We start from the raw sequence: 11039 nt of genomic DNA, 5'->3' as shown, positions 1-11039 counted from the left end.
ATTAAAGAGACGAGCGTAGTTGAACGCGAAATAAAAAGCGACCGCTAAAACAACCGAGAATTGTATACGACGAGAAAAATTTTCTCTTTCGATTATTCCTACAAATTTGACAATTCGCGCGTGATAAATTTTCAAGCACCAATATTCGCCGCCGGATAAATCGAATCCGCGCAAATTCAGATCCTGATTTTTTTTCATTTCCTTCGTACCCCTCGCATTTCTTTCGAGTTCAAGAGGCCGTCTGAAATTTCCGAGGCGAACGGGGCGCCGAAATCGTTCGCGAAGCACGCGGATTATGGCCTGCAAAATGCAGCAGGAAGGTTTAATAAATTGGAGCGGATGGCCTTTCCTCAGTTTTCTCATTTTACTGGGCAGCGTTGGATACACGGCGTGGACGATGTACAAGGAACGCGCTGGCGAGTCCTAGAGAAGGAGAGGCGAAGAGAATTTCCAGCGGATGAAAAAATCGAAGAAAAAAAAAAACAACATAACGTGAGAAGCTTTAAGTAACAGTAAAAACATACCTGATGAGCCGCCACTCTTCGATTAGTCGCATCTGAAATCTCCGTGTAACGTACGCTATAAGATTATTAGGACGTATACGATGCTAAGTCATTTCTGCATCTAGGACATGGACGTCATTTGCGATTTGATTTGCAGGTTCAAGGCAATAAGTTCTAGAAATTAGAGCGCAAATGCGAATTATTAGCGACTCGTACCTGCGCATCTTATTTCTCAATCGAATTGTCGTTTTCACTCCTATATTCGTGGACTCGTACGGAGTGAGCGTAGGGCGTTTAGTAAAAAAAAAAGGGGGAAAAATTCAACCGGTTCGCAGCGCGATCGCGTCTGTGCAAATGACAAATACCTATACAATTATTTACCTAAACGCGCCTGCAATCCACAGCGACGTATCAATTGCCGTCAAGCCGACGGTAAATATCTCGCAAATGTTTACCCTGTAAAAAAAAAATCGATTGGCTAACGTTATTGCATCGTTTGACGATATCGAAAATTGAATATAACCGCACCCCGATTATTGTGCAATGATTCTATCGGACATGACGTCCCGCCAATATATTTTCAACATCCACTACGCACCAGTTCGGAGCTGACTTCTCCGAACGCTTTGAAATTGTATATTTTCATACTCCCGTTGTGCGAATGTGTCTACGGCGTATACGTACACGTATAATTTATAATCACTCGAATTTAGTGCTGGTATATCGGAGCGCACAGGATACATGACTCATTGGGCACGCACTCGGCAATCGGAGGGTCAACAAGGGTCGACCGACCTGCAGTAGACCAGCCGCGATCATCATCCGCGGGAAAAGTTCTCAGTTACGTCTGCGTGCTAGCGAGGCTCGTACTACACCGTATACCGCGAACGGGTGCCCTAACGATTGTTATTGTATCGTTCGCGAGTCGCTTGGTGAAATATTCTTCGAAATTTAGGGGCATATTTTATCGTACCTACAACCTACAACCTATTCGTTTACGCCCTTGCGGTTTATCGTACCTACGCAACGCTGTAATCGTGTCCGATAAACGTCGCGCGCACCCCGACCGAGGGAGTGGGCGCGTCCGTAGGCAGCTCGGTAGCTATTTGAATTTGAAAAAAAAAAAAAAAATAGAAAAATAGAAAAAAAACACAGGAGAATAGAAAAAAATTATTTAAAGAAAGTTATACGGGTGCGGAGCGCGAACACGTGCAGTGTTTCACATCTTATATGTTACAGCGGGACACGTGAACGTACGTATTGTAAGGCGGGGTACGATGCAAATATTATTCCGGGTGGTGTTCGGTTTGCCCGATAACTGTGCAGAAATTGTTCCGCCCTGAAATAATTCGCTAATCGTCGTCCGAAGAAGAAAAGGAAATAACCATTTCGTTCGACAAACGTCGTATACGTTCGATAAGCCGTTGATCGATCGGTTTTTTCTTCTTACATCTTTCATTTTCTATTGTACGAAAAATAATTGCCAACTGTTCAAGAAGTCAGTCTTAAGGTGATCTTCAAAATATCGTATCCTCTGAAAAAGGTTACACTCTATCTCCGCATTTTTTATTTTCGTTTTACTTGTTTTCCTCGATCAAAGTCATCCGGATCTTCAACGCCCATCTTTTTTCATTCGACTTGTGCAGCGGCTCAAACAACGCGGCTATTTAATCGTCGTTGTAACGGAACACGTGCAGACGGAGCGAGAACTATGCAGGGATTGATTCATCAGCGGAATATTATTACGTCGTATAAAACCAGCTGAAATATATGGGGAATTTCACGTGATTTCGACGAATCGAAAAAAAAGTCACCCTCTTCGAATTCGTTGTGAATTATAACGAAATAAATTTACGAACGGTTCGTTGGTAACGTAGCAACGGCGTTGATCGCGATAAATAATAAAGTGCAAGACTTATAGTTGATATGGAATAATAATGGCGCTTGAGAGAGCTTGCGGCATAAATAGCCTTTGGTCGACACAACGCAACGTAGGATATACGTACGTAACGTACGTACGTACGTATAGGTACGTATCTCTACGTATGTTGGTAAGTCCAACGCGACTCCGAGCAGAAAGGTTTCAGTATCGAAGTCGCGAGCGTCGCGGCTCCGCGGTGTCGAGTGCGGCGTGTACGCGTATTTTAAAAGTCAAAGTACTTTGTCAGTCTAGCAACGCGTGACAACGGATCGTTGGAGAAAATTTCCAGTTCGAATTAACGAACGCGCATTTTATTTTTTCTTTTTTTTTTTTTTTTTCTCAAATCACATCGCATCGGTATACAAAATACGATCGATAAGCGACGCAAAAATCCGCTATACATGTTTTCAAAATTCATCGCCGACAAATTTCGGAAGAAAAAAAAGACAAGATAAAATTAGGTCAGTGTGCGAAGAATAATGTGCAGGATAACGCTGATGCGACCGAAGAAATGAATGGCGGATGATTTTTAGAAAACTTGAGATATTTTGATTCTTTCGTACCATCGCTGAACTTACAGCGACCATATTTTTTTAGATCGCATGGAGCTTTGTATCGCGGTATGAAATTTCTCGAGTGCCATGGCGTCTCAGTTTTCTTGGTCGTTGGTTCGCAGTGATTCCTGAGCTATTTTCGTTACCACGCGTAACTTCCTTCATGCGGTGAATCCGCGAACGCGCGTCACCGCGTTGCGATCAACCATCGCGGCGGACTTGTATTATACGTATATCGTTATTCGCGATCCAACGACTTGAATAAATTTATTGTCAAAAGGTGTAATACATTGGACTATCCATGTACACATAATACGTGATATATACCACCGTATGATAAACTGTGCGCAAGCGCTAATTATTGTCATAACACACATCGCAGCTGCTCCCGATGTTGCTACCGTTGTGCCTGACTCGCTGTAGGAATATCGTTTTGTTGTCTACGGAAGAAAATAAAAATAAAAAATAAATACACCCAGTTCCGCGGTACGCAGGTATATAACCAGGGGTGGGGGGGGGGGGGGGGGAGGGGGGAAAAAATAAGCTACGTACCAGCGAGTTAAAGAACTCCGAGGAATGTCTTATACGGGTTCGAAATATCGATGTGCTGCAGAGTAAGCATCGCTTGCTCACTAGGTGTAACTACTCGCGTAACGCCTGATGTACAAAGAGTGTATATTATTGCGAAACGTCAACGCGGTAGAGCTGACCTCAACTGAAAGGAAAAAAAAAAAAAAAAAAATTTGTAATTCCAGAAGCTTTAATTGCACTCGTAAATATCGTAATCATTGTAAAATTGCACCACTCATCCGACGCGTTGTAATTAAAGAGACGCCCATACGCGTTCGGTTATCAGAATTCACGAGCTTCTGTGAATTGCACATTCCACGAACGACGTGCGATTCATTTCTCCCCCCGCCCCCCCTCCTTGTTTTTTTTTTTCTTTTTTTCGTCGTCAAATCGCACCGTAAACGTAACGCGTATAGTACGCAAGTTTTATTTCGTATATTTATAGACTGGAATTACGAGGTATAAAATTAATTGTTGACTTCACCCGACGATATCAATTATTCACCATACAGGCGTGTATCGAGTTGAATATCGACCGGTTCGTTACCTTATCCCCGAAATTTGAATAAAATTAAACAGGATTTTTTTTGCTCTCTATTTCTTTCACACACGCTTTAACCAGAGCAGTGTTCCCATTTTTCTATATATTTGAAGGTGACATCGCTTATGCTTTCAGATAAGAGTCACTGCATAGCTTAACTTGAGCTGGGCTCTTCGATTGTTTCTTATAGATAAATCGAACGGATATCGGTCACACCGGAGAATATATTTTATATCGTAATACAGAAACTCGTTGATACCAATTTATGTGGTGCTTCGCTTCGATTCACGTGACAATTGTGCTGCGGCGTGTACGCTTGTACCGTGGTACAAATTTCTACCCAACGTCCCAACGAGTGGAAGAAAAACTTTCGATAAAAATCAAGTCGAAGATAATAAAACAATTTTTCGAAATTACACAACGCCTGAACAAGTGAAAATAAAGGAACGAAAAGGAAGACGGTTTTATTTGCGCGTGTGCGTGCGTGCGGGTTTGTGGCGGTGAATAAGAGGAAGAAATTAATAATATATCGACCACAATCACGCGAGCCGTACGTCTCGGAGGAATCACACGGTGTCGCATTGCGAGGGAGCGTCGTCTTCGTCGTCGTCCCTGCCATGCGGTGGTGGGGCGCAACGTTATCGAGTTGTGTAAAAAAAAATGACTGAACCGAGTCCAGACGATTAGAATAGGGAGGGTGGTGCGGCAGCGTCTGAGAGGAGATTGGATGTACCGACGAAAGTGGAGAATATTGCCTGGAAGAGGAAAAATATTTTTATTTTTTTTTTTTGTAAAGAGATACAGCGGCGATGAACGCCGTTGCGGTTCCCGTCGATCTGCAGGAATCGGAGCTTGAGAGCCTCGAGAATCGAAGACGTCGCGGAATGTCCGTCGACCGCGCTGCGGGGGCGGGTGCGGGTCTTGAGTACGATATGTGGGAGGGTCAGTTTCAATTTCTCGGACCCAACGGAGCCCTCATGGCGACCAGTCCCGTTGGACAAAATTTCGGAAGACATTTATTCGACGAAGATTCACCCTTGAACTCGCCAACCGAAGGCTACAAAGTATCGAACGTCAATCAGTGGTGCGATCATCTCAACGATCACGTAAGAATTCATCTTCAATGATCCGCACCGAAACACGACCGTATACCCTCATTCCCCATGGATTATTTTCGCTTTTTTTTCTTGTCATTTCATTTTCTGTCCGTTCATCGTTCAGGTGAAGTTCAGAGGAATTTCAAAAGCTTGAAAGCTACGGCGAACAACATTCACACGTGACGCGTTCGCTTCGTCTATCTAATTTTAGAACGTTTTATGCAAATCTATGTGTAGACGTTTTCAGTTTGTTTCATCGCTGATAGGACACAATATTTCATCTCCCAAAAATTTCAGATAATTTCAAATAAAATCTAGGGGGCGTATGAACATGGCGGTTCAACATTCTTCGTTTTACGACACATTCCCAAGCCACGGATGATTTGAGGCTTTCACTTGCTTTTAGATAAAATCCAGAAGGTCACCTCGAAATTTTTCCCTTCCTACCAGCTGTCGTTTACCTGTATTCGACATCAATGCGTGACATGTACTCGTACGATGGCAGTTATACTTGACCAAAATTAGATTAGATAGATGATTTCGTGAGAGAGGCCATGTTGTTAACTTGGCAGCAAAGTGTGTGTGGCACTTTTCCAAAAGGATGATCAAAAATAGTCGATTCACAAATGTCCGCCATCTCTCCAACGGACTATTCGAAAAAGTATTGTATATTATAATGTTCCGACGATTGTTCCAAAAGCCCCTGGCATTTGTTAACGAAGTACATACTTTTATTCACAGACGAATATTATTTATAAAAATATACACACTATACGTAAATATTGTACCTAGGAGAGCTGACTGCAGCCACATTTTCCACACATAATATACGAAAATAGATGCACTGCGGTAGAAAACAGTTTTCGAGACACCGCAGCTCAGAACTATTACGTACCGTCTCGGTAATTCGTAAAATATTTCTCTATATTTTTATCGTCACCAGGTTCAATTACTTCAAGAGAAAATGGACGCTTTGTCGGACACCCGTAACGCTGGAGAAGAAAGATACGCCAGGGCGAAACAGGAAAATGCAACCCTTCAAGCTAGGGTACTCATGCTTGAAGAAGCGCAACGTGACGCGGAGACCAGGGCCGAAGAAAGACTCCAGGTGAGAAATGAAGTGGAACAACAGATCTAAAAATAATATCTCTGATCTAATTTTGTAGAAAATTTATTTCTCACGTGGATTGCGATAAGAAATTTTTGTGACTCGAAGTGTAGGGTTCGGCCAGGTTTTTCGAATGTAGATTTTACGAATTATTAACCGAAAGCAATAGAGATTTGGAGTAGATTTCTGTCATGGTTGAGAATCAGCTTTATTTCTTGGTTTAGCGAAACCTGTAATACTTGAAAACTGGAAACTAAACCTACCAACAAATCCGCTTCATCCAAATCTGGCTTGGAAAGTGAACTTAAAAAAAAAATTTAATCGCATTCATTTGTAACCTATTTTAAATCGTTTGCCCCCCTTAGCGGACTGTGTCCTAATTTTAATCGGATTATATGGGATGACATGAGCCATTATACAAAACTCTATCCATCCTAACGTGCACGCATGTAATACGTTATTATATACGTAACGTTCTACACGCGATGCGAAATTAGATTTAAAGTATAACGTGTATTATCAGGATATGCCGAAGAAATTAGGGGGGGTTCCAACATACTATACTGCTTCTTTGTGAAACCATAGAGGTATACACATGGTTGTAAAGACCGTATTTTAATAGACACCCGATATAAATTAGAAGTGGACAAACTTTTCAGTTTTTTTTTTTTACAATGATAAGGAAATTGTGCCTTGTGAAAAGCTTTGGCTTTAGGTAGAACGGGATGTGTGAACTGATTTTGCGTCGAATATCTAGATTATGATTTTTTATTAGAGACGACAAGTTTTATATCAGTAGCATAATTCATGACAAAGCGATTTGCAGCTGACCTCGTTTGTCCACGGATTGCTCAGAAGACTAACCAACTACGCTACGTTCTCTGTATAATAGAATTTTGTCGTGACGTTAGACACCTCTTTTTTCGATCGCATTTATCTGACGACGTTGAAGGTTCAACTTTTTCAACGAAAGGGTTAACGGCTTCGCTCGGTACTCGACTTGAAGAGAATTTTCAGAAGTTACGCGTAGCGCTGATTCCAAAGAAATTTTCGTGCTTATTATCGTACCGAGTCAAAGCCGAAATGATTCAGTTCGGATCTGCATTTTATCGTGTCATTCCTCGAAGAAAATTCCCGATCTCTGCCAAGAAATTATGAATCAGATCCGGTTTCAGTTTAGATGTGACAATTATTTGATTTCCAACAGTACTCGGTAATGACTTTTGCGCTTCATCTGAACCAGATAATAAAATTAAATCAATATAAATTATTCCAGTGAATTTTATAAAGTAAGCGAACTGTGTGATTTTGTTTCACCCATATAGGCCGAACAGCGAAGACACAGAGAGTGGGCCGGACGTTTGGAGCGCGAGCGTCAGTTGCAGCTTGAAAATTATGCGATAAGATTGCAGGCCGCCGAAGTTGAGAGCACGAATCTCCGGGACGAATCCGTTCGGTTACGAGAGCAGCTGGAGAAAGCACGCGCGGACAGGACCAGTCTTCAGGAAGCGGTGGAAGATGCGCGCCGAGATGCTCAGGAGGCCCAAGAAGCCGAACGAAAAGCCATCGCGAGAGCGAACGAAGCTCAATCCCTTTTAGAGGCAGCCCGCGAAGAACTAATCGCCAGGACAGAGGACCAAAATCGACTCGAGGAGCTCGTCCAGGAGGTGACGCGACTCAGAGCTAGAAACAAAAGTGAGTCCGCAATGCTACACGTTTTATCGTCGGACCAAATGCAACCGGCTCAACGTGGGCAGATAAACCATTTCTCAAAAATTCCTATACGCTGCAGTCGCGTTGTTTCGTCGATTGGTTGTGGGCTGCTAAAACCTGATCCGCGCCCACGGGTGTCGCGGCTGAATTACATCGTCGTTTGACCGAGCACACGTTCCGCGAGTCTCATTCGTTACTTCGCAAGACGGACTTATATCTGATCTATTGTTTTATATTATATTATACGAATTGAAATTTATGTGACGAGGATCGTTTTTCGGCAATACCATGCTGTCTTTCATCATCGCCGGACCTACTCGATTCCAACTTTATTTGGAACGAGGACGAAGTACTTCGTTGAGTTTCGTGCGTTTGGTCCGCATTCCCCGGAGGAAGACTCGCATTCTGATATAATGATTTTTTCTAATCACCCCAAAGGCCTGGAAGAATGTCGCGACGAACTTCAGGCGGCGGCAGCCCTGCAGGTCGGTCGTGAACTTTTGATGCTGAATCCCTGTACCAGGGAGAATCTCAACGCCGAAGCAAGCCTGGCGGCTGAACTACGGGAAGGGATGAGTCAAGATCAGGTAATTCAATGCCCTTGCCGTTGCTCTTGCTCTTGCTCTTGCTTTTGCTATTGCCACGGCCCTAATTCTATTTGTCATTGCCCCGCCCTTGGCCCAAATTGCAAAGAACTATCGTCGAAGAACCGCATTTACAAGAGTAGCGGGATCGTTGACCCGCTTTTTTTTAATAACCCTCGTACACCATTTATCCACGCTGGCCTTAGCCTTGGATCTGATTCGAAACGAAAGAAAAACGGAACACCAAAATGGAAGAATTTCCATTCTCTGATTGAGTCTCGGAATAATTTTCCGAAAACCGTAGCATCTAGGGTTACGATAATCGGTACAAAGCCAGAAAGGAACGATAAAGCAGTTTGTCTTTATCAGTCCGCTGACTCCATCAGTCTGTTCCGATATGAACCGTATGAGTTTCACATAGAATTTTCTCTTCAAGGGGCTTTTAAAGTTCTCCTAGATTTATACCAGACGTTTCAAAATCCAGTTATGTGATTTTTCTTCAATTACGGACACGTTCTTTATCGAATATGTTGTAAATATAAAACTGGTAAAAATTCATTTAAATGAAATTGAGATATTTTGATCAGGTAGCTGTTATTCCGAAAGCCATCCATAATTTTTTTTTAGGAAAATCCTCGACGAACGAATTAAAAGATTAAGCTGCTTTTGTGATTAGTCAGTAGCGCTTAGTTTCATTCATTAATCCAAATCGAGTTAGTTTAATGAGCTAATAAGAATAACTCTAATCGTGAAATCGTCTCTGAGTCTGAGTTAATCAATTTCCATCTAATTGAATTATAATGAATCATCGAAATGTTCAATCTACTGTTCGGGCGATCTTGAATTCCTCATAAATACCAGTTATAAATCATGCATTTTGGTCAACCGTTATTGCGCTTCATTCCCTGAAAATTTGAAAGATCGATCAACAATATTCAATCGGTGTGATATTCGACAACGTGGACTTTGAACTCTTGTGATAAAAAAACGCCAAAGCCCCTTCGGAACGGGAACATATTTTCACCATGATAATTGACCGGATAGTTCTTTGCAATTACCAGACGCAAGGCTTTTCAAATATTTCCTTTTCAAACTTCATATGACATAAGTATATACACCAAGCTTATAACGCTATAGTTCATAAGATGGATATACGCCGCTTTTATTGGGAATGGGAAAAGGAACTGCTAGCCGTAGATCACTGGGGACAAATATTTTCAAATACCTTTTGCGGGTAATGGTAGTTGCTGAAAATTCGCTATCCGTATGTAGGTATACGTAGTTACAAACCCTGCGAATCTGCAGTAGGGACTCGCTCGACATCTCGTTGCTAAAATAGTTCCATTAATCGAACAAAATTGTGTGCACCCACTATTTAATTATAAGTTTTGATGACAAATATCTTCTTTCGAAGATAAAAAAAATTGATTAATAAAAAAAAACAAAATAGATATATAAACTGTCGGATTCGTATATGTATGTGATAGAATACGATGTAGGGTCATTCAATTGTGAAAAAATTATCAAATTTTTTGTAACATTTATTTAACATTTTTTTTTTTTTTGTAACTCGATACGGCAAATTAAATTTTTTATATTTATGATTCTTTTACTTGATTTTGTTATACACTTTCGATCGTGAGCCGTCATGTATATGTTCGTGTTTGTCATCGTTGTTACCTCCGATTCAGATCCAAAATTTTACCATCATTTCCAAATCACGTGAAAGAGAACGTCTGTATTATACTGCAGTGTTATCGGTTGTAGTTTCTTTTTTTTTTTTCGATTAATTTATCTAAGATTCTTTGAACATTTTTATTTTTTGGGTTTATTTCTGCACTTTTGCATCTGGATGATTTGGTAACCCATATTGAGCTTTTGCTTTTCATAACCCTGTTAAAAAAAATATTCAAATATTATATTTTGAACCCGTATGGTTCCTCCATCGTAGAACGAGTACGACAACTCACTTCCTTTTGGATTTTATAGTTGTTGTTTGTAGTTTGCCTAAAAAATAAACCCCTTCCCTCACCCACCCAACACATTTTGAGTGTAATCAGTTACTCCGTAGCTGAATTAATTCTTTCCTCCAAAATGCGCGTTTGACATGAGCATATGTTCTTTCACCTGCGATCCTTCTGTATCATTACCTCATAAACGTTGCGTTATAATTCGCCGTATAGATATACCTGTGTTGGATTCTATGAATTATGTTCGATTTATTTGTTTCCTTGTTTCATACAGACGGACGGACAGTCGCACGCTGAACAAGGCGAGCCCTGCACTGTTTCCGAGGTAAAATTAATTTTTACAAATAACGTCATACTAAAAACCTTCAACGTATTTCCGATACCTGCTTGTCATTAGCACGAGTCGATGACAAAGAAAAACCTCATCAAATTATTTCTCGTATTCTTTGCCGTTTGGTTAAATTGATTTTCATCAACG

At 41.2% G+C, this 11039-nt stretch overlaps 1 protein-coding gene and 1 long non-coding RNA gene across 6 annotated transcripts in view; one reads left to right on the top strand and one right to left on the bottom strand.

Annotated features, from left to right (window-relative positions):
• Positions 1-11039, top strand: part of LOC105685215 (rab11 family-interacting protein 4) — a 44908-nt gene that overhangs the window by 31052 nt on the left and 2817 nt on the right. For 4 of the 5 annotated variants that reach the window (XM_012399121.3, XM_012399118.3, XM_012399117.3 and 1 more), the window contains 4 exons: positions 6130-6294; positions 7620-7989; positions 8446-8594; positions 10836-10886. In XM_012399121.3, the coding sequence (XP_012254544.1) occupies positions 6130-6294; positions 7620-7989; positions 8446-8594; positions 10836-10886 (735 nt within the window). The remainder of the gene's footprint in view (positions 1-6129; positions 6295-7619; positions 7990-8445; positions 8595-10835; positions 10887-11039) is intronic. The other variant, XM_012399119.3, reaches the window with a different exon arrangement.
• LOC125499702 lies at positions 3231-3682 on the bottom strand. The gene is made up of 2 exons (XR_007276665.1): positions 3531-3682; positions 3231-3418 (listed from the first exon to the last, which is right to left on the bottom strand). It is a non-coding gene; the product is annotated as an uncharacterized LOC125499702 (long non-coding RNA).

This window comes from Athalia rosae, chromosome 1, assembly GCF_917208135.1.
Source record: "Athalia rosae chromosome 1, iyAthRosa1.1, whole genome shotgun sequence".
NCBI lineage: Eukaryota > Metazoa > Arthropoda > Insecta > Hymenoptera > Athaliidae > Athalia > Athalia rosae.
Note: the sequence above shows the minus strand (reverse complement) of the source record. Positions and strands in the feature narration are given on the sequence as shown.